Source organism: Chenopodium album, chromosome 11 (assembly GCF_948465745.1).
Source record: "Chenopodium album chromosome 11, dcCheAlbu1.1, whole genome shotgun sequence".
NCBI classification, from domain to species: domain Eukaryota; kingdom Viridiplantae; phylum Streptophyta; class Magnoliopsida; order Caryophyllales; family Amaranthaceae; genus Chenopodium; species Chenopodium album.
In genome coordinates, this window is record NC_137844.1 from 53,797,742 (window position 1) to 53,822,568 (window position 24,827).

The 24,827-nt window shown below is 34.4% G+C and overlaps 5 protein-coding genes across 5 annotated transcripts; 3 read left to right on the top strand and 2 right to left on the bottom strand.

The window, feature by feature from the left end:
• On the top strand, positions 1-987 carry LOC145567773 (uncharacterized). Its single transcript, XM_081627148.1, has 2 exons — positions 1-659; positions 759-987. The coding sequence occupies exons 1-2, from the start codon at positions 72-74 to the stop codon at positions 765-767; spliced, it is 597 nt and encodes a 198-aa protein (XP_081483274.1). The 5' UTR covers positions 1-71; the 3' UTR covers positions 768-987.
• Positions 988-4,202: 3,215 nt separating this feature from the next.
• Positions 4,203-6,318, top strand: LOC145567775 (uncharacterized). The gene is made up of 2 exons (XM_081627150.1): positions 4,203-4,926; positions 5,031-6,318. The coding sequence occupies exons 1-2, from the start codon at positions 4,465-4,467 to the stop codon at positions 5,037-5,039; spliced, it is 471 nt and encodes a 156-aa protein (XP_081483276.1). The 5' UTR covers positions 4,203-4,464; the 3' UTR covers positions 5,040-6,318.
• Positions 6,319-7,158: 840 nt separating this feature from the next.
• LOC145567774 (uncharacterized) lies at positions 7,159-8,606 on the top strand. Its single transcript, XM_081627149.1, has 2 exons — positions 7,159-8,121; positions 8,415-8,606. Exons 1-2 carry the CDS (start codon positions 7,489-7,491, stop codon positions 8,466-8,468), a joined length of 687 nt encoding a protein of 228 aa, XP_081483275.1. The 5' UTR covers positions 7,159-7,488; the 3' UTR covers positions 8,469-8,606.
• Positions 8,607-9,275: 669 nt separating this feature from the next.
• LOC145569208 (uncharacterized) lies at positions 9,276-11,244 on the bottom strand. The gene is made up of 6 exons (XM_081628562.1): positions 11,070-11,244; positions 10,729-10,790; positions 10,461-10,596; positions 10,048-10,120; positions 9,832-9,897; positions 9,276-9,660 (listed from the first exon to the last, which is right to left on the bottom strand). The coding sequence occupies exons 1-6, from the start codon at positions 11,222-11,224 to the stop codon at positions 9,445-9,447; spliced, it is 708 nt and encodes a 235-aa protein (XP_081484688.1). The 5' UTR covers positions 11,225-11,244; the 3' UTR covers positions 9,276-9,444.
• A 7,231-nt stretch (positions 11,245-18,475) lies between these two features.
• Positions 18,476-19,857, bottom strand: LOC145569209 (subtilisin-like protease SBT2.5). Its single transcript, XM_081628563.1, has 3 exons — positions 19,695-19,857; positions 19,413-19,560; positions 18,476-18,707 (listed from the first exon to the last, which is right to left on the bottom strand). Exons 1-3 carry the CDS (start codon positions 19,769-19,771, stop codon positions 18,645-18,647), a joined length of 288 nt encoding a protein of 95 aa, XP_081484689.1. The 5' UTR covers positions 19,772-19,857; the 3' UTR covers positions 18,476-18,644.
• Positions 19,858-24,827: the final 4,970 nt, after the last annotated feature.

Sequence of the window (24,827 nt, forward strand, 5' to 3'; positions counted from 1 at the left end):
GCTCATCATAAAAACATCCTATACACTAATAATCAAAGTGCCCACAGCCCAGTCACTAGTTCACTACCATCATGGCTTGCATGCAAATGTCCAGGAGTGAATCCACAGAGAAGAAGTGCAGCGATGTCTCTCAGGGTTACTACTCATCTGATCACAAGCAAGAGGTGCACAAAGTAGCTGGGTGTGCAGTGCCCCACCACGGCCATGCCACCCAAGGCACTGGCCACCACGGCCATGCCACCCAAGGCACTGGCCACCACGGCCATGCCACCCAAGGCACTGGCCATCACGGCCATGCCTGCCAAGGCACTGGCCACAATGGCCATGCCAGCCATGGCTCTGGCCACCATGGCCATGCCAGCCATGGCTCTGGCCACCACGGCCATGTCAGCCATGGCTCTGGCCACCATGGCCATGCCAGCCATGGTTGTGGACAACATGGCTCTGCCCATCATGGAATCAACCACCACAACTCTGCCCACCATGGCAGTACCCACCACCACTCTTCACACCACGCAAGCTGCGATGAGAAGAAGGAAGAATACAAAGTTTACAAATCAGGACACAACAAGAGTGAGATGAAGATCAAGAAGAAGTCATCCAAGAAGTGCAGTGATGACAGCAGTGACAGCGAGAGTGACAATGAAGGCTGTCGGAAGGCGAGAATTTGCTTAACTTGTCTCAATCCCATTTCAAAAATTTCTTAACCTTGATTTCATGTAACAAGAAATGCTAATACTTTTTTCTATTGCTTACAGAAGTGCTAAACAGGAAGAACTCAGCAGTTAGCATCAGCTAACCCAGGATCAGACTGGAGATCATATGCTACTGATAAAAAATATAGTATGTCATAAATAATGCCCAATTACTAGCATAGCTGGATTGGCTCAGTGTGTATTATGTAAGAATGGATGACTTTCCTAATTGTTGTCGTTTCTTTTGATGAACAATGCTACTAAAACTCCTGCAGACTTTTTCAAGCATACATATACCAATGAATCATTAACTATGGACATTCATCATCAGACCATCTAGAAATGCGATCAGAGTTATCCAAGTAGAAGTCATCACTCCATAAAATTAACTTAAAAATACAAATTTCTAAAAATCGGTGCACCACTAAACTTCATTGCAACCACCTTTGGAGAGTGCAGTTAGCCTAACCCTCATGTCATTACAGAACACAGAGTATGGAATCATTGCTGACTTTAAGCCGGCTTTCAAAAAGGGTTGGATTGATCTACCCCTAATAGGCTAACACACCGTAAATTAAATTGCATAATCATTTACGATTCCCCATAAATATTGAGATAACGTTTTACTTAAAAGAGCGAGCCCTTTCCTTAAATAATGTTGGGAAGTTATCTAATTCCCAAATTACAGCTACTCTTTTTTTAATTCCCACCGTACTGTCCACGTCACCGGTTCAGTGGGAATTTTTTTAAAAACGGGTTTATTAGAAAACCGCTACTTCAAGTAGCGGTGTGCTACTAAAAACCGCTACTTCACATAGCGGTTTACTTATTAGAAACCGCTACTTGAAGTAGCGGTTTGTATTTACTAATTATTTTTTAACAAAATCACTTTCCCCCTTTCCCTTGTAAAATAGTTCAACAGAATCATCCAAAAAAAAAAAAACAAAAAAATTCGACACTCCTCAAACAGCCTGCCAACGCATCAATCCCCATGCCGAAAGCCGTTTTCGCCGCCATCGCTGCCTTCCTCACGGTTGTTTGCCGACACCAATTCTGTGAGAAAATAACCAGAAACAAAGATTTATCAAAGGATTTGCGATTGCCGACAACGATTGCACGCCAAATTGCACCGATTATCAAAGGTTCATGCAACTTGGGGATACAAGCACTTTCACTTTATCAAATAACCAGAAACAAGGATCCATCAAAGTGGGTTTATTATTTGGCTGATTTACTGATATTTTGTTTTAAAAAAAAAATTTACAGAACAAACCGCTACTTGAAGTAGCGGTGTTAGGAGGAAAACCGCCACTTCAAGTAGCGGTTTACAAAATTAAAACCACTACTTCAAATAGCGGTTTATTCTCATAACACCGCTACTTAAAGTAGCAGTTTGTTGCTGACCGAGAAAAAAAAACCGGTTTGTTTTTCCTTAGCTGACGTGGGCGGTACGGTGGGAATTAAAAAAAGATTAGCTGTAATTTGGGAATTAGATAATTTCCCAACAAATATTTAGGGAAAGGGCTCTAAAAGAGCTATATAAATGAGCAGCCAAACATTTTGTTCATTCAAATTAAATTCATTAAGCTCATATTCAAACCATTAAATACCCAATTCAAATATTGATTAAGTTATATCCCAATCACAACAATCTAGATTTAGGTTGACATCAAATTACTTATTTCAAATAGGTCAAAATTTCATATCCAATTAGAGTAATCTAGTATTAGTCCATCACACCAAACCCGTGCTTGCGATGGCTAGTCCAAGTGGAAACTTGAACCAACACTTGTACTTCCAGATCTAATATTCACACTTCACATAACAAAATAAATAAATAAATAAAAGAGCAAATCAAAGATTTTTTTTGGGCAAATACAAGTTTATCTGCTAGATAAACGAATTTTTGTTAATCTGATAGCATTTCTGTAAATATGTTGAAAACGCGTGGTCATTTATTCAGTACTTTTGATGACCTGTCCAATTATTATTTGCAACTTGCATTTACTGTTTGGTGAGGAAATTACACATGTACCCCTCAACTAATACATGAAAAGACGCATGTACCCCTCTACTGGTACTTAAAAAGACGATTATACCCCCAGATAAACAAATTTTGTTTATCTAGGGAATTAACTGGGTATAGCTCATTTTTTTCCCATTGCCATTACCATTTTCGCCCAATAACAACTACAATTTGACGATCTAATTGCAGATCACCTAACCTAACAGGCAGTAAATCAGACACTCGGTCTCAGCATATAATAATGTAGCTGCAGAATTACAAAAACATGATCATCCTATCAGAATTAAGCGGTAAGAAATATGCACTTTCAATTTCAGCAGCTTAAAAATTTGAGACATTCCCACTCCATGGACGGTGAACCCTTAACCCAAAACTCCAAAAGAAGAGTTTCATCTCCAAATAAACTTAAAAAATACTTGATTAATAATTTTTGTGCTCAACTGAACTATATGCATTTAGCATAACAATTAACTATCTCAAACTTCTAACTTTGTTAATGCGGCCAATAAACTCCAAATTTTTTATTGCTACATGTAAAATTTTGCATATCACAACCCCAAATTACCAAAATATACCTGTACTAAACCTCCATGATACCTGTAAGTCCCAAAAATTCACCTATGATATGGATGCATAGAATATCACAGCAACTCGTACTCTCGTACACAGTAGGCAAGCCTCATGTCCCTATGCCCTCGGAAGTTGGCGTAATTTATCTTGTTCCTAAAATAACCAATAAAATACCAACACATATGAGCGCTTAAATTATCTCCTTCCTCTTGAAAAGAAAATGTGATACAAAACACTACGAAGTTGACAATATAAGCAATTTTAAGTGCCTGTAATTCGATACAGAAATCATACAAATCAAACACTTAATTCCAGTTTCATAAATAGCAAGAGCTAGAGACAAATCACCAAAAACATAATTACAACCATTTTCAAGAGAAAACATACTCCATAATGCTTTACCTTTGACAAAATGGACAAAGACCATAAACTTAAGGAACTGATGCAACAAAGCACGAGAGGGAGAATATCTGCAAATCAAGGGCAGTCAAGAGGATAGTGGTAGAGGTCAAATGGTACAAATTGCAGAAAAAATACCATACAATGTAAAAGTTTTGCATGCACCACCTTGCTATCCAAATTCAGAGCTAGGTACACAGTACACTGGCAGGATAGCAAAGCATAACCCGTAAAGTTCTCGATCATACAAAACAAAACAGCAGGAGAGCAAAATTACTAGAAAATGGTCGCATGTGGCATCATTTGAATCAGAATGCCAGTGGAAAACAGAATCAATGTCACTTAACTCCACTTCCCAAAAAGAAGACAAGACAAAACAAAGGAAGAAAGGGAAGCAGATTCAAAGGTGATAGGCAAGCACCTCACTACCAACTATCAAGCATCTTGCAATAAAAGAAGGTGGTGTCAGCACACTACAGATTGCTTTATTAGCTCACATTGATCATCAAAATTCAAGCTTAGAAATAAAATAAAATCTCCTTTGCACTAAAAAGTAAAAATTAAAGTAGCCAGCACATTCACAACCACCATGGCTTGCATGCAGATGTCCAGGAGCGAAGCCGAAAAAATTAAGTGCGGCAATGGCTCTCAGGGTTACAAAGAAGTGCACAAAGCAGGTGGGTGTTCAGTACCCCAAGGGCCCAAGCTGCAAACCACAACAGTGGAGGCTTTGCTGGATGTGCAACTAACCAAGTTGGTCACAAGACTCACAACATGGGAGGCATACCACAAAACCATCATAGCCACAACAACCATTCTTTTGGCCATCACGGCCATACCAGCCATGGCACTGGTCACCTTGGCCATGTCAGCCATGGCTCTGGCCATCATGGCAATGTCAACCATGGCTCTGGCCATCACGGCCATGTCAGCCATGGCTCTGGCCACCACGGCCATGTCAGCCATGGCTCTAGCCACCATGGTCATGGCTGTGCCAATCATAGCTCTAGCCAGCATGGAACTGTCCATCATGAAATCAACCACCACAACTCTGCTCATCATGGAGCTACCCACCATCACTCTTCACACCATGTAAGCTGTGAAGAGAAGATAGAAGAATACAAAGTCTACAAATCAGGAAACAATAAGAGTGAGATGAAGATCAAGAAGAAATCATCCAAGAAGTGCAGTGATGACAGCAGTGACAGGGAGAGTGACAATGAAGGCTATGGGAAGGCAAGTATTTGATTATATCGTCTCAAACACAATTCAAAAATTTCTTAACATTGGCTTCTAATATAATAACAGCATATGCTAATTCTTTATTATATTGTTTACAGAAGTGCTAAACAAGCAGATCTCAGCAGTTAGCAGCAGCCAATCCATGACCAGAGACTGGAGATTAGATGCCCAAATACAAGCATAGCTGAGGCACCATAACCATTTCCTGGTGGATATGGTTTAGTGCATGTTATCCAAGTATAAATAATTGTCCCTATTGTACTATGTGTGTTTCCTTTTAAATTAACAGTGCATGATATGCAGTGGTGCACTGCTATTAAATAAGCTCCTCTAGACTTTTCAAAGAATATGTATATCATGAAACTAAAACTACTGAAAACAACCATCAAATTAACAAGGAAAAGGGATAAATATCTAGAGTTCTGCATTAAAATTTTATCAAACTATATAAACAACATAAGAACACAAAAATCCTTGAAATTGGATTATCACCTAAAATATTGCAAGTTGCAAATACCTCTGCTTCATTTGTAATTCAACTAATCCTCTTGTTACAGAGCACGAAATTTGTACTAAATACTGAAATGGCTTTCAAACAAGAATTTAACAGAGACAAGGGGAAAGAAATCAAGTTGATCTACAATCTCTCCATAATCCACACCAGGTTATACTACAATGTCACTAAACAACAACAAAGTCATAGTCCCAAAATGAGGCTAAGGGACATAACAAAATAATCAGTTGAAAGAGTTTGAAAAAGGTGTGTAAAGTGAGAAAAGAAAGAGCATACGAGTAAAAATTAAGAGAGTTTTAAAACGGAACCAAGAATAAAATTCAAGAAAGTTTTGGAAGAGTGGTAAAAGTGTGTGAGTAAAAAACATAAAGGTTTGAGGAAACTTTAGCAAAGGAAATCAATAAAGGTCGTAAAACACGAATTGGGTAAAATAATAAAAGTAAACACTTAAATGTCACTAATTATAAATACAATTTTTTTTTTGGTAAAAATTATCCAAAACCAATGGCATTTATGGAGTTATGCAGTTCCACGGCTGAAGGATTAAGACTTAAGAGTATCAATATCAAAGATTAGTATGTCTTAATGTAGACAATTTCTCTCCCTAATTTACAGCACATATTAAGGAAAAATTGAAACTGTTCCCCTTTTCAAGTAGCAACCATGACAACTCCATGCAATTGCATATCCCAACTTAAACTGCAAACCCATAGTTGGCCAACCGATATCATTTTTTAGTTCAATGGCTCTGAACAAATTTTGGCAGCTAAAAATCATATGGGGGCAGAAGTTAAGAAAGCAACAGAAAGTAATGACCGTAAACAAGCATTATTGCCAATTCTGAGAAGCTTTCATTTCCCAGTGGCACCACACCCACCCCACCCCCCCCCCCCCCAAACACACACACACACACACACAGAGACAACAAAAATTATTAATGTAATATCCCTATTTTTAAACTGGGATTAGAACTCACGTTTTAAGTGGAAACATGATCCATAGGTTGATTATTGTTCCAAAACATATGTTTCATCCCTTTCTTTACTCCTCCATAACCCCATTGCCTCACATCCCTCTCAAAAAAAAAGAGAGGAAACAAAGAAAAAGTAAACCATCTAGCATCTACTAATGGACTAGCCATTAGTTCATTACATACTACATTGATTCTTGTATAATGTCAAAATTATAAATGTTCCAGTCATTTTCATTCATTCAAGGATTCATGTAGCCCAGATCTTCTCTAGTCTAATATATATATATATATATATATATAAACCTCATTTGAATCTTAACAGTATACCACTTGATCAAAATCAGCTGGCTTTAGTATAGCTCAAAGTGGTTCCTAAACCCTTCTAGGTAAAAGGGTATATATATATATATATATATATATAAACCTCATTTGAATCTTAACAGTATACCACTTGATCAAAATCAGCTGGCTTTAGTATAGCTCAAAGTGGTTCCTAAACCCTTCTAGGTAAAAGGGTGACAGTTATTAAATAAGAATTTTACAAAATAAAATATGGATTATAATGATCTTAACTAATATAAGTGGCTCATTGAACCTTCCACACAACCTAATTTAACAGACAGTTCTATCGTATCAAATAAAGATCAGCTAGAAATGACCTCTGTTATGGCACGAAAGTGGATTCCTGACATAAAACAGAAGTTTCATCAGAAGTATTGGGTTGATGTTAATGTCTAAACATTGTGCTTTAATGTTTCTTAGTCTTCAGGACCAAAATTTAAAGCTGTTCTCCAACATGGCTGCTCATGCTTTTTATCTCCACCATCCAAATTCCAAACTGATATATTCCTCTTTTCCATTACAATGATCCTCTGCAGCAGCTGATGTCTTGCAGACTTGCAGTTATTCCACCCACTTGTGACTTCACACCATTTAAAAATAAAAATAAAAAAAGGGAATCTTACTACTTTGTGCCTTCTATATAGTTTGGTGTTGCAATTCCCTCAAAGAATCAAGCAAGAGAACTCAAAGGAAAATCTCCTTGAAAATTTTCAACATTCTCAATATAATGGCCTCAAACAAACTGCAAAAACCCACAAATGAAGAACACAAGTTTACCCAGAAGATATCAGAGGTGACCGCTTGGGGTGGCAGAGTGTTCGGACACAAACAACGAGAACACCAAGCAGTGGCCAAACACTGTACTACATGTCAATGCTCGGCACCCAAGGATACAAAACCAAAATGTGTTCATATGCAGAAGAAAGAACATGCTGACACCATACCTGTCAAAAATACTAAACCTGGGTTGTGCACGGAGACAAAGGAGGAGAAGGAAGAGCACTCAAGTACAGTCAATAAGGATGCCAAACATACAACTTGCATTGCGCTGAGGAAGAAGGGAAAACAGCATACAACAAATGTCCAAATAAAGGATCCTAAGCAGCCTGCTCATGCTGAGATGAAGAAGAAAGAAAAGGAGCAACATGCAAAAAGCAACACAGCTAACGCATGCAACAAATTAAGCAATAAAGTGCACATTCAAAACAAGGAAGAACCAACCAGCCACTGCTTTTCAACCATGGCAGATCATTGGAAGGAGAAGATCACGATAATGAAGAAGCCAAAGGAAAGCAAGGGCAAAGATAGCAGCAGCAGCAGTGACAGCAACAGTGAAGATGAGTCCTGTGGGATAATGAAGGTATATATTCAAATAAAGATATTTTATCATATGTAACTCCCTACATACACTAACTTTCCAGCATGATTCACACAAAATAATCCATATTTCTATGCTTAACATAGAGAGGAAAATACATTAAAAGATATTACAGATGTTCGTCTTTTGTAAATATTAGCATAAGTCCATGTCCACCAATCCCCTTTAACCCATCCCCCTCCAAATCCGCCCAGAAAAAGGTTATGTGGTATACTGGCATGCTTGACTGTCTGATTCATACAATTTGATTTTTTTTTTTCACCTTATTCTTGCAGACTGACAAGAGAGTGAAGAGACATTCCCAAGGGACCAAAACCTCATCTAAATGAGAGAGACTTCTGGAGAATCAGCAAGGAAAAAGATGATAAGTATGAACAATGTGTATTGCTATAGTACAAGGTTGAAATGTTACTTTCCAACAATAAGCCCCTCTTCCTTTTAGGATGAAATTTTCTATTGCTTTGGCATTGTTTTTTAGTTTGCAAAAGCTTTACATTATGGTCAGTTTGATACATAACTACATTAGGGCATCCTATATCATAATATGAGTATTAGTACTACAAGTTAATAACCCGGTTATGCACGGCTTGTAATGAAAACATTGACTAAATAAAATTATAAGGAGCAAAAATAATCATTGAAAAAGTTTATTGCTAAAAGTAGTTACAAACGGAATTAAAAAGGGAGACCAATATGGTCAGTTAAAACAAAATCTTCAAAATTTCATCAGATTTTGATTTTATGTAACATTGCATAATACATTGTAATTTATTAAAAAAATATAGAATTATAACATAGCTTTAAAAGGGAATAATTTGGCAGCAATTTGTGTAGCTTGGTTATTACTTTAGCAACAATCAAAAAGAAGACCATCTCCATTTCCTGTAACTTGTAAGAATAGTACAGGATATGGAGGCCATCTCCATGTTTATCCATTTATGTAACTTGTAAGATTCACAAACACCAACAAGAAGAGTCCAAAGGCATAATTATACTTCTGCATAATATATCATTACACACTTGAAATATTTACAAGTTACATGAACAGAAATAACTAGCAACAATCTCCAAAACTAATTTACACAAACATATGAACATAAAGCATAAACCAAAAAGGAAGTGCCATGAAACAGCATATCTTTACTGGTTATATCATACAAAAAGAGACTGATCGTGATTTATGCCAACTAGAACTTTATATCAAGATTGGACTGACCTCATCATGTATGACACTCACTACAAAAATCATCCCACCAGAAAAGCTTCTCACCGCTAATACTGAAAGAGCTGGACTACCGGAGACTATCACAAATCACATAGACTATTGGAAACAAATAAGGCGATAGACTGGACAGCAGACTCCTCAACAACATTTTGAGTAGTTCCAGTTGATTGCAGATGCTTTTCAGCAACTTTGAAGGAGTGATCTCCTCCTTCAATGACATGCAAGTCGTTGACTGTTTTGATCCTTTTCCGAACAACTTCCAGCTTACCCAGAGGGCATAACCCATCTTTGCTACCCTGCAACAGAGCAACCACATCTCAATCCCCCAAAAAATAACAGAAATATAAAATCTGTCAATATAAAATCTGTCAAGATAAACATCACAATATTCTCACAATACAATTAATTTCTAAAATCTTAAAGATCACAGAAAACGGGTCACGGAGACAATGACTAGTAAAAAATACCTGCACAAACATGACAGGAACTGTGAGCTGAACCAGTATCTCATCTCGTATTGCTCCATTTGATCCCTAAAAGTACTAGTGTCAGTAATGTGACATTTTTCTACATAATCATAAGTTGCCTTTATCAAAAACTACTGTGACTCATCATCTTGAGCTACATCAACAAAATTATCAATGTAATAAATAAGAATCAGGGATCAAAAGTTAAAGATGAACCTTCAATGGGTATCCCAGACAGACTATTGCTGATGCAAAAATGTCCTTTTGGCTGGCCACCATGCAGCTAATTCTACAGTTAGATACAAAAATATTAATTTTTGAAGAACATGCAACTAATTCACCAATAAAATTTAAAAGTATCATTCATTTTATCTGATTATTTCAATAGTTACTTCACTGATGTAGCAACAGCTACAGAGTACATTCAACCTGTTCGTAAAACCATACCTTATTGGCTGATTCCATAAACAAACAAAGAGTTGAAATTTGCAAGGAACTTAAAACAGATTTTTAGCACAAAACCTCATAGAGTTCATATTGTTCTGCATGATTTACCATATGTAAAAACAACATTACAAAATGACCAAAAATAGTTATCTATTTGGCATACATCAAAAATCAATTATCACCTTGAGCCCATCGATTTTCCGGCCAAAATTAAAGGATGACCGGGGTATTTGTCAACCGCCTTCTTAACAATATCAGCATGAAAATCCACTAACTTCTCCGCCTTCGGAGGCGGTCTCTTCTTTCCACCGGCCAAATCTACCAACACATAAATTTTCCAAGAGTTAAAAACAGCATAAATTTCAGGCACGAAATCGAAAAACTGATGTAATCAAATCCGTTAAGTCCTTTCGATTTCGAAAATTAAAGAAATTGAAGCATTGAACTCACAAGGATAGTCAAATGTAACAACTTCAACAGCATCCAAGGCCTTTCCTAGCATCTCTTTCCATCTACACATAACATATAATTTGTTCAACATAAAATTCACAATCATAGCTTAACATTATTAGGTATTACTAAATAGAAGATATACACCATCATTTTGAGTAAAATTACATGCAAAATTCATTAAAAATTCCACCACTAATTCATGCAAACAAAAATTAAAGCAGTATAAAGATAAATTCCACTAATGTTCACAATTTTCAAATCAAATGTTGTAACATATTGTAATTTCAACAATTTAACCAAAATCTGAAGCAAAACGAGAAAGATGAAAGTTAGAAAACCTGATCATCCAATCGGAAGAGGAAGGAGCACCAGCACCGTGAGCGAAGACGACTAGTGGTGACAAATTCTCGAGATTCGACGATTCAACGGCGTCGTTTGGGGCTTCTAGCTGGTTAGTACGACGGCGTTTTGACGACGGGAATGAATCCGCCATTGTTGCTGAGTTTAATTCTGGAGAATCAAACCATAAATTAAAGGAAATAAAAACCCTAATAAAATAATAAGTTTCAGAGTTTCTTAATTTTCGCGCCAAATGGATATAGTGTAATCCGTAAGCCCGTAAAGTTACATGGGCCTGGGCCGTATACTCAACTCATATTGCTTTTATACACATGTTTATTGTTATTTTTCGTTAGTTAATAATTTTTAAGTATTGAACTTGTGTACATCTCAAAACTTTAATTAAAGGATAAGCTACATATTAAGATAAGCTTAATTACTGTGAATTTTAAGTAATGTTTAGACCAATAAATATGAGTGTATTAGCCATTGTCATTAGTTTCTTAACATTAAGGTTGTTTGCAGTGTGATTCAATTCACCTGAACCACAAACCAAACTATTTTTTTGTTATTAATTAATTGAGTTTTTCGGTAAGGGAATTAATCCACGGATTGTTAAGAAACCAAGCCTTAATGCATATCACAAATAATCTATATCAACCAATATTTGTGGAATTGTAAGAAGGAATGAAGGTGATTAATTGATTATATATTTATATAACACATTAACAAACTATGGCCTAAATATGTGCAAGGAATCACTTAAGGAAAATAGTAACATCATTGTGAGGGAAAATTAAGTACAGCTAACAAGGAATATTTGGCTAACTAATTAAAAAGATTACAAGGATACAAGTCAAAGCTTATTATACATAAAAGGTTAGTAAGGAAAATACATCAATTAACTCCATTAATTGATATTCTTGATATCTTTACAATATAAGTAATAATTACCTATCAGTCTATCACATGCAATGGCCGAGTAACAGAATACCATAGCCAAAGTATGACAAAGACAAGCAACGTAATGTAATAACACTGATGTCGTATCCAGAAAGGTTGTGTCTGTAAGATTTCGGGAAAACTCCTTAATTTGGAGTGTGTAGCATTGATCAAACTCTATATATTTGATCAAACTGTATATATTTGATCAATGGTACATTAAATATCCTAATCTACGACAAATATTATCCTAAATATAATATCTATCACACCCCCGCAGTCGTAGCGGGAGGAGGTCGTACGCTAAGACTGGACCTAAATTCCAGAAATAATTCTCGCGGTAGGCCTTTAGTGAAAATGTCTGCGAACTGATATCTAGTAGGAACATGGAGAACCCAAACTTGTCCCAAAGCAACCTTTTCTCGAACAAAATGAATATCCATCTCCACATGTTTGGTGCGTTGGTGCTGTACTGGGTTGCCAGAAAGGTAGATAGCACTGACATTATTACAATAAACGATAGTAGCCTATCGTAGAGAACAATGTAGCTCAAGTAAAAGATTACGGAGCCAGCATGCCTCAGAGACAACATTTGCGACGCCTCGATATTCTGCTTCTACACTCGACTTAGATAATGTATGCTGACGCTTAGATGACCAAGATACGAGGTTGTCCCCAAGAAAACAACAGTAGCTCGAAGTGGAACATCGGGTATCAGGACAACCTCCCCAGTCAGCGTCAGTGTAAGTAATCAAGCGATGGGAAGCAGTAGGATATAAATGTAAACCGTGAACAATGGTACCCTGTACATAACGCAGAATGCGTTTCAATGCCTCATAATGAGGTTCCCAGGGATCATGCGTAAAAAGACACACCTGTTATACCGCATATGAAATATCTGGTCCAGTGAAAGTGAGATACTGAAGAGCACCTGCTAAACTGCGATACAAGGTAGGATCCCAAAAAGGTGGTCCTGCATCTGCACTAAGTTTGGACTTAGTGTCAACTGGAGTGGCTGCAGGTTTACAAGAGGCCATACCTGCACGCTCTAAGATTTCCTGGGCATACTTCTCCTGGGAAAGTAGCAAATAAGAAGGTTTTCGGGTCACTACAATCCCCAAAAAGTAACTCAGAGGCCCCAAGTCAGACATAGGAAACTCAGTTTGCAACTGAGAGATGATCCCTGTACGCAACCTGTCAGATGAGGTAGCTAAAATAATATCATCAACATATAAGAGCAAATATGCCATGTCATTTCCCTTCCGAAAAGTAAAAAGAGAGTTGTCACTCTTAGAAATGACAAAACCCAACTTTAAGAGAAAATTCGCAAATCGTTGGTACCAAGCTCTAGGAGCTTGTTTCAAACCATAGAGAGCCTTGCGAAGCCGACAAACATGATAGGGAGCCCTCCGATCAACAAAACCTGGAGGTTGATGCATATAAACAGTTTCCTGCAAGTCACCATGTAAAAAGGCCTTTTTGACATCTAATTAATGTATCGACCACTTTTTAGCCAGAGCTAAACTGAGAACAGTGCGAATAGTGGCTGGTTTAACTACCGGACTAAAAGTCTCATCACAGTCCACACCAACTTCTTGCGACCTGCCATCACATACAAGACGAGTTTTGTGCCTTTCGAAGTCACCATTAGACTTGTATTTGTGTTTAAAGAGCCACATACAATTAACAATGTTCACCCCCGTAGGCCTAGGCATCAATTCCCATGTCCCTTTTTTAATTAAAGCACTATACTCATCTTTCATCGCCGCATTCCAATTATGGTCATTTAAGGCCTGTTTATAAGACTTTGGAGGGGGTGATTTGTGATGAGGTGGACTCGAAGGTTGAACGGTGAGGTTACAATATTTCGGGTTAGGCTTGTATATACCCCGTTGACTACGGGTGATGCGGGGGGATGGTGGGGGGGTCGAGTAGGATGCAAGGGCGGTATACCACGCATAGGTGGTGGGGAATAAGTATGAGTATTTGAATCATAAAACGGAAGTCTAACATGTAATATAATATCTATCAGTGTCTGAGAGGGAGGAGGTGGATCTTGAGCAACATCCACATTCCGCATAACGAGGGTCGGTCCGGAGGGCTGGAGGGGTAGGCCTCGAGTGCGACCGCTTAGGGCCCACGTTAGAAAGGGGTCCAAAATTTAAAAAAAAAAAAAAAAAATCAGTTTGCATAGCTGTAGAATTTTACCCTGTAGTTTTTACTTGTTAAAAAACAGCTACTTTTTAAAAAGATAATTACTGCATAGTTAACAATTAACATTAATTAAATTACTTAGATGTCAATTAGGTGGAGATAATAATGCAATATAACATCTTCACTTCTTCTTCTAATCTTCCGATATGAGTATATGCTTCAAAATATTAATCTTTTCAATTACACCGTTTCATATTTATTCAATTACCAAAATATTATGCAAGTTATTACTCCGATATTGTGTATGAAGACTTACTATTCAAATAATATAGTCTATTTTCATTGTCTTATATTCAAAAGCTATTACGTGTAAAAAAAATTTGTTTACGTAAGGAGCCTTTTTCTTACATTAAGCAGGGCCCATAAATTTCCAGGAAGGGGCTGCGCATAACTGTCGTCGTCGCCGCCTCTGCCTCATCAGCACTGTCGTGTTCAGTTTGAACACCCACATTCTTGACTTCTTGAGGACCGTCGTCGACGCCTCCTGCATATCACCGCCGTCCCTCTCCAGGTCGACAGACGACACAGTTTCAGCTACCTTTTCCATTAAACTTTTTTTTTTTTGACGGGAAGCAAGCGCTTTATTCAATCAAATGTGGCTCCGATCAGCCAAAACAAATTCGGTTACATCACAAGGATAATCCTCCATCCACACTCTAAGCTCATTAAAAGAAATACAAAGTTTTGCAAGATTATGAGCCACAAAATTACCACTCCTTCTCACAAAAGAAAAAGCAATTGAATGACAAGAGAGGGTAAGTTGAAGGATATCCTTCACAATCATCCCAAAGGCAGTACTAGGGACGATTCTTTTCACTAGGTGATTATGCAACTTCAGACAATCGGTCTCCAAACACACATGCCTAAATCCAGACTCCAGAGCAATGTTTAGAGCATGTCTCATGGCAAGAGCTTCAACTACCTCAACCTCAAACTTCCCCTCCAACTTGATAACTGCTTCAAACATTAAAAAAAGTACTGTAATGATTTCCCACAATTTAGCTAGCAAAAGCTTCCATTCCATAACTTTGGCTACTTTTTCATATTTCCCTAACTATTGACCACGTAAGTATAAGAAAAAAAAAAAAAAAAAAAAAAAAAAAAAAAAGACTTTTTTTAGAAAAAATTTACAGGAGTTAGCGCACTAGAGTTGGCGATGATTTCCCTAGCGATTATCTCCTATAATTAAATTATAAAAAAATAAAAAATTACTCCTACAAGGAACCTAGTTTTGATTTCATACCCAAAAATCAAACTATTAATACTTGAAATTCACAACATTATATACAAACTTTAGATGTTTTGAGTAATTAGTACTCAAAATCATGAATTCCAATTTAGTATATGGTTGAAATTAGCAATAAATAAACGAAGAGGGTTAACAAATTTGAGAACTTATGAGGAAGTTTGGAAGGGATGGTATGAGGAATTACGCAGGGGAAGGTAACACTCCGGTTGCAACTTGCAAATTCATTTCTTGTACTGCAATTATATGGTCAAGGGAGTAACTCTTTTATGGTAATTTACTAATTTTAGGAAGACAATTATTTTTTCGTAAAATATGGTAAAGATGAAGTATAGAAAGAAGATGGAGTATTATTGTATTAAGTATATTGCAGAAGAAAGTAACAGAGTATACTTAATACTTCCATCGTGGTCCATTGCAGAAAATAAGATCAGAGTGGCAATAAAACCTACGTACAGTATAACAAAAGCAATGTGTATGAAGAATTTGTTGAACTAGAAGCATTAATAAAATTTAAGTTGTGCATTACACTCGATTATAATGAAGTATTAGGTTAGTGTCTGTGCGATGCACGAAATTAACCAAAAAGTTATTAGCCTCCATATTACATAATATATTTGTAGCTTGATTTGTCACATTCGACGTATAAACAACATATGTTAATTTAATTTAGGTTTATGCTATTGTAAGGGCCTGTTCTTATTGACTGAACTAAGTTAAGCCGAACTGAACTTATTGAAGCTGAACTAAACTGAACTGAATTAAACTGAATATTTTATGAGAGAAGGAAATTAAGAACTGAACTTGTTGGAACTGAACTGAGCTGAACGAACTGAAAATAATCTGAAGAGAACAGGCCCTAAATAGATTTCAATAAACATACTTTAATCATTTGAGCGTGATTATCCATATGACAGTAATTTTATTTGAGTTTTGCGGGGTTTTTTATTGGTGAAGTGGAATATCATAAAATTGGTTGTTGTTAAAGAGTTACGTAATTGCAACATTTCTCAACTTGTCATATACAATAACGCGATTCAATTGAAAATCATCCTAATAGACAACTACAACAAATTGTTAAATTTCCTATTCAAAAGGTTGTATACTTTGTATTTTGACAAGCATACTTTTTTTTTAAATGTTGCACTATTATCTATTCAACATGCTATAAAACATGTTTATCATAGGAGAAGATAATTTAAGTTAATGTTCTACAGGGTTGCTCTGGTGAAATTAAACATCCATCTATGATGTGCAAGAAAAATAATTAAGTAAAAAATTATTTGACTTCTATAAGACAGTTTATTACACACATCCATCAATGAATTAACCTGCTATTCCCAGTAACAAATACTTTTATTCTTAGATCCATAATTGTAGAGATTAGAGAAGACAAGCTTAATCTCACAACAAAAATTTGCAAAATATTTAGATTGATGTGAAAGTAATTGAGGCATGTGATGATAATAAAAGAGGCTAGTCCCACAAATGTCCGGGTTTACAAAATAGTCTCTATCTTTCTGAAGTAATTTTGTCAAAAAAATGATGCCATTTTAAGTGTCTAGTCTAAGGCTTCTTATCTAAACCTTAATTAGTACTCCCTCCGTCCCATAATTACAGGCAAATATACTATTTTGGGTGTCCCAAAATGTTCCTCCTATTACTAAAAATAACACCCCAATCATTACTTACTTTTTACCTTTTCCATACAAATTACACACATACCTAAAAAATCATTACTTACTTTTTCACTTTTTCATACAAAATACACATATACCCAAAAAATCATTACTTACTTTTTAACTTTTTCATACAATATTCTCTACTTTTTATCAACATTCTACACTTTTTAGTTTTTCCATACAAAATTCCTCTACTTTTTCCATCCTCCTTAAAAACCGTACTTTTTAGAGTTATTTGCCTGTAATTATGGGACGGAAAAAGTAGTTAATTGGATAAAGGGGCTGTCATTTTTCTCAACCAGCCTATGAATGAACAACAAGTGATCTTTGCAACACATCAAATCACGTATATTTCCATTTGTCAATTTGCCTATCAAATTAAAGTCTACTGCTAGTTTTTTTTTTTTTTTTTTTTTTTTTTTTTTTTTTTTTTTTTTTTTTTTTTTGAATCCATTTCATTGTTGTTTTGCATGGTTGCATGTGGGGGCAATGGAATTTAATTATTTAATGACCCATTCATGTGCAGACTGAATTTTTTTTTAAAATTTTTTTTTTCTTTTTTTGTTTGTAGATACAAATGAATGTAGTACGGAGTAAAAACGTGAAGGAAAAAAAAAAAAAAAAAAAAAAAAAAAAAAACTCCAAAATATGTAATGTAACAATGTGTGTAAAGTTTGAAATGATCCAACATATAATTAAGCAACCTTAACCATTTTATGGTTCTACCGATCGGCGAGGGCTGCTTCAACCATAGAGGTTGAAATACATAAACATATAACCCCATATTTATGAATTTAAGGTTTTCTTCACTTAAACTAATTGTTAATAAGTAGTGTAATTTGTATGATATATTGATATGATCATTTTTATGGATGCGTGAGAAGACTTTTTCAAACATGACAATACAGGTAACTATAACACAACTAAGAAAAAAATTTATTATAGTATGCGGTGTTTGTGAGCTATAAAATGATAAATTACGTAATTAGATATGTAAATTAATAACTTCTTTTTCTCTAAAAAAAAAATCAATTCATAAATTAATTCTGATGAATTCAAGCATGCTGTCTTTGATTAGTATTGATATTCAGTATATACTTTGTAATATTATACCGTTACGTCGTATTTGTCATACTTAATTAATTCGTTCAATTTAATCAAGCAATTAACTAAATAAATATATAAGAGAGGGGTTTACTATGGAGAGAGTAGTCAATTTAAGAAGATCCAAATCATCCCATCACTTTAAGAAAATTATATAAGCACCATTATAATATAATGCCATCATCATTGCATATAAAGTATTTATATACCCTACTTAGGATGATATATACCTTAAGAATAGGCCTTCGGAAAGAGAAAAATGCAAACACACGATAATAATCACAAATTAAACCTACTTTCTTGATATTTAGGCCCCAATAATATTGGTATATATGCTAATTAATTATATTGATGATTAAACATCATAAGCCAAATAAAATGAGTAATTAAGCCAACTCTTGATTCTTCTCCACTACCCGCACTTCCGTCGCAGATCTCAGCAACTTTGCCTGTACATTAAAATGATAAATGTACACCAAAAATATAAGTTAAAATACAGATAATAAAGATTAAAAAAAAAAAAAAAAAAAAAAAAAAGAAAAAAGCAGCATTATTAAGCTGCAACATTACAGAATAGAATGCTGCTTATCAACAACTTTATAACTTTGTAAAATCTCATATAAAATCTTATCTCTAACCAATTATTATCATTTTTTTTTTTTTTTGACAAGACCAATTATTATCAATTCATTGTACATATAAAAGATACTCGTAGACCCGTAGTATATACGAAGTATATATATTAAAAATAATAAAAGAAAAAAAAAAAGGACGAGAGCGAGAAAAGTATACTGATCTCTAATATTTTCTAACCGGGCCGGACTGGGCTTAAAGCAGATAATAACGAAACAACTCGTATTGATCATTAAAAATTTAAAACAAATATTCATTTAATCATTTTTAGTTCAAAATCTAATACTTGTATCATTTTACTTTGTTTTATTAAGGTGAAAATTGATATTTCTTGCGATAATGTATTAGGTTGTTGTACCTACATTATAAGTTTCGTTCTTACCAACCCATACTGTGTATTAAGATCGAGTTATTAATTATACCCCGTAAGTTCGGGTATATGTACATATCAGGCAATGTAGGTTAAATTAAGCGCGCACATGATCACAATAATAATTACAGCTTAATTAGGAATATAATACCTGATCATCAGTGATTTCAACAGCAAAACCATCAACAATAACCAGAGACAAAGTCTTGTTGTAGGACCCTGGTTGAAGGGTTCGAGCTAGAAGTTCATCATGTTTCCTACTTAGATACACATCTAACTCGTATGCTCCTCTCTTTGTCCTGTTTAACCACAACAATATCAAATTAATCAACCAAATTAAGGATGAAAATGTGATTATTAGCTCATAATTAGCTTTATTTACAAATTTACATAATTAATACAAAGTCTAATGTAAAAGTTATAATAATCATACCTATCAGCTCGAAGACGCTCATATTCAGGATCGAAATTCATGAACACGAAGTATAATTCCTTTTGTTTGCTTGCCATTATAATTTAGTTTAGCTTAATTTTTCAAAAATTATTAAGCAATTTATGTTTCTCTCTCTCTAACTTTTGTTTTTGGTTGTTTGAGATATTATTGGCACTGCAATGAGTATGAGCTTCACATGTTTGCTATTTATAGAGAAGTCTACACCACAAAGTCATACTAGAAGTCAAGATAATACAAGAGCTTCATAATTGAAGTCGAGTATAAATCTACCTTTTCCTTTTGTTTTCTTTTGTTTAACTAACATTTTTTCACTTTTACCTTCCTATTTGAGTATATATTTGTTGTCTAGCATAATAGCATTGTAAATATAGAAGGTGACTTTTAATATATAGAGGAAGAATTTATATACCCGTCAATATGATACGTGCGCGTATAATATTGCTTAACAACCTCTTGTCATTTAAAAAAAAAAAAAAAAATTGCCTAAGATATTATGTATATACTGTGTTATGCTCTAAAGTGTACAATGAGTTGTCACTTTTTACTCCGTAGTATAAAGACTGGTTTAAGTGGTTGAGATTTATTCAAAGATTTTGACTTATTTAACTATATTGACTAGCAATCCTACACTTGTGTTATAAAAACTTTGTAGTCAAAGAATGGTTAATTAATGTAATATGCATGTTATCCTTATTTTTTAAAACATGACCCTAACGTCTATAACTTACTTTTTAGCTTGACTAAGTCATGAAGTCCCTATTTCTTACCGTTCTATATTCGTGCAATGTAGTTGTAGTAGTAAATTATGTTTCCTTAGCTTCTTTGTCTTCTCTGGGATCGTCTTTATGGGGGCAACTTGTTAGATGCATGGGTCAAAAACACTAAGGACGTGTATTTTAGAACTTCTATACTATGAGTCTATGATATAAACACCCAAAAAAATAAAAAACACCCAAAAAAATAAAAATAAATTACGCTATACACTATTTATTGTATTATACAATTAGATTAAGGAATTAATTGATAGTTTATTATTTCACCGCAAGAAGCTTCCTGCTGGGAAGACTTTATCATTGTATGTAATTTTTTAAATCTAAAAAAATTAGATGCACACGCTTACACTGCCTAATTATCTGACTCCAATTTAATAGGATCCATTTGGATCATTAATTTAACAGGACGTACGTACGTGACCTACAATATTAGTCTACACACTATTAATTGTATTATAGAATTTGATTAATTAACTGTGTAATTGTGTACTATATATGTTTGGCAAATTAAATTTGGCTCTTCAACTAACTATGTGAGCCATAATTAAAAATGAATAGGACTATAGGAGGCAAATTAATTAGTAGAGACATATAGAAATTACAACATTTATTAAAACGATAATGAGTTACATCTGGGAAAAAAATAAAGTTTAAATTAGATAAATTTCACGGTTAAGAACAGCAAATAACTGGAACTCATCTAAAAAGATAATTAAACCCAATTACATACTCATTATCGATAATGAGTAATTGAAATGCTACTTCGTCTATGCTTAATGCGAAGCTCTTGTCAAATACTACTTGTTTAATGTGATTCATCTATTATTCGAAGTTTCAAAAAGAAAAAAGAAAAAGCTGTATCACTGTATCGTCTGTATGCATGGGACTCTTTAAATTATTGCATATTTAGAAGGCTCAATTTGAGACAATAAAAAAGCCAATGAGTTTGTTATAAGATTTTTTTTTAAAAAAAAAAAAAATCTCAAATTAAATTTAATTATAAAGTATTAAGCTACTAGAAACTGAATTTGCAACTTGCTAAAGTCTTTACTTTATGTATTAGTTGCATTGTAATACTCTATGGCAAAAAGAAAATATTTGAAACATCTTGACATTATTTTTTGTTTTCAGTTTTTTTATTTTTTTAAAAACCAAAAGCAGGAAGAATAAAAAGGAGTTTTCACTTTTTTGTTATCAGTTTTCAAAATTATCATAATTTTGATAAGTTTGACTAATTTTTTATTCATTACATGATATATATCATATGATTTTGAAAAACAAAAAACCAAAAAACTAGAAAACTACGGCGATACCAAACGAACCCAATTAACCAATTTTTTTTTTAATGTTCGGAGAGTCACAAGGACGAGTGATGAGAATCGATGTCAAGATCTCTTGAAATCGGGAGAGGAGCTTTAACCACTTGAGTTATCACTCTCTCTCAAAATTGAACATTTATTTATGTCTGAGTGTAGTAGCATGATATTATCATGCATTTGATATCATGACATATACTGAATGCTCATATGCAACTTTAATTATAATGAGTTTATCAATTTATCATTACATACCCTTATATAGAAATTTAAAAAATAAAAAATAAAAAAAAATACTGACTTATTTCATGGGATGAATGCTAAGTCAAAGATGCAATCAATGAGTGATAAACAAGCTCTCAGTCAAATGTACGACATGTTTAGATTGCACGTGAGTTCCTCCCCACGTAGGTACCTTGAATTTAGCAATGTGAATAGAATGAATCCATTGGTTGGCAACACTAATGGTAACCCATACTATTCCATGTTTATTACAGTAAATAATTAATCAATCAAACGCATAATCTAGGCACATTTTTAATTCATAATATTATCCGGTCAAACATTATTTGTTTATTTAACTAATCACCGTCTCATAGCTTATCTATTGTTCTAATTATACTACTACAACAATCCTTTTTTTTTTGACAAGTATGACAACAATCCTTATTAAGAAGTATTACTTTGATGATCAAAGAAAGAGTATATCAAAAGTACCTTTCACAAGAAAAAAAAAATACCTAAAATGAAAATTTTATAATCTTAGCTGTGTGATAATCTAATTATTACGAATAAACATAAAGAATGAACTACATACATGACCAACATAATGGTAATATTGAACCTATATACAGAGTAAAGACATTATTGTGTAAAGCCAGTTCGAACACATGTTCCATCTTACATATGTGACCTATTGTTATACGAATTATATACAACGTAATGAAAGACTCTAAAAGCAATTGAATTGATCTCTCTCATTTAAATATAAATCTTATCTTGCTCATATGATTGATTAAGTATTTTACCTAGTGGTAAGGATTGAAGGTGAGGTTGGAAGTTTAATTTCCACTAGAAACATACACTTTGAGGCTAGGGATTTTCCTTATTCACCCCCCCTCTCAATGTGTCTAGCCTGCAAACTTAAATTAAGTTAATTGATGAGAGATTTCGGTCTACTAGGATAATTCATCTTACCTATTTAAAAATAATTACTGTATAGTTTTTTTTTTTCCCCTAACGCTATAATTAAGCTTATAAGATTCCGGTATGAAGTAGTACGTGAAGTACTAGCTGTTTGGATTTGATGATCCATTATGACTTTATGAGCATGCACACGCACGATTACACTAAGTGTGAATGCTAGCTAAGTTTTGCACCGTCCAATCTTGATCTAAAAATGAATGAATGTATAATCAATGCTAGCTAAATTAGTCGGCCTTAGGTGTAATAATAAAATCCCTAATTAATTACCATTAACACTATCATACTAATTTAAAATGTTCCCCTTCGTTTGCTGGAATGTTGTGTGACAGTTCAACCCTCAAATCGAAAGATAAAGAGGCCAAATAAATTAATTAAAAAAATTGAAAAACTTAATTAATAAGAGTTTAAATAATATTGAAGTATTAATCTAGTGAGAATTCATTATTGATTAATCTGGAAAACCGAATACATACAATTATACATAACACAATACATTGTAAAAATTCTAAGAATTGCAAAAAAATTACGGCTAATGTTGAGTATAAGATTACGAATTGTTGGAACTCTTATAAAATGTTAATTTAATCATTCAATGCATACTCATTTATTGTTGTATTTAAGTAGTGGAACATGGGTCACCCATGCTCCTTACTAAATACGGAATAATAAACTGTGTGAGCAATATTAAGTGCTTGTCCTATAAAATATGGATAAAAAAACCATACAGGTTAAAGTCCGATTCAAGATCATACTCCATACCAGATCCAAATCATGTGAAACAAAGAGAGATTGAATAATACATGTCACCTGAGTCACAACAGCAGAAGAGGGGGTAGTAAGTAAGAATCAGAACTCAGAAGCATTCAATCCCCACAAAAAATATACCATGGACCTACCAAATAATAACTTTCCATGATAATAGTAGACCAACTAGATAATGGAATAATATACGTTACGTTAGTTGATTGGCCCAACTTCGTCCTAAGCTCCCTATGCCCATATATATTTCACTGACCAAAGCTTGGTAATATCAGATTTCAGAGTGGTATATATGTACAATTTGTTCAAGTCTCAGTTGCACTTACACAGTTCAGAATGTGTCTGGACTTTGTAATCCCTTAGGACAGTTTGGTGAAAGATTTGAAGCTAGGCTGGCCATTCAATTCAATTACCAAGGATGATACATTATGGCTAGGTGTACTGTTCTGTGGATTTTCGAGTCCTTGTACCATATTGAAATTAAATTAGTGTTATGATATGAGGTTATAGGGAAATGATTTTGGCACGCCAAAAATTGATTTTGGCACACCTTCATGTGAGAAGAGTCTTGGAAACCGTGCTCTCACAATGGGTGTGCCAAAATCAATTTTTGGTGTGCCGAAATCTCTTTCTGAGGTTATACTTGTGTTAAACAATTTATTTAGGTAGATTAAAAAGGCTTACTTGACGCTTACTTGCATATTTTGTATTTAGTTTGTGTCAATTATCGGATCAAATTTTGTCAACTCTAAGCCACATTGACTTTTCAATAAATTATAAACTATTTTCATCATTTATTTGATTTTATTTAGTTAAACAATGAATATATTGTTGTCTTGTTGACACTGTGTTTAACTTTTGTACTTGGTAAATTGTACAATATAATGCTCACAACTAGTGTACTCTGCTAGCTGTACTTTTCTAAACTCTATATTGCACTACATGCATCATCGTTGTAAGTCGTAACCTTGTACCCCTAATTATTTCACTAAAAGGAGACTACTACTAATGGGACGATTGTGATTAAGTACATCTATCAATGCTAGCTCTCCACTTCC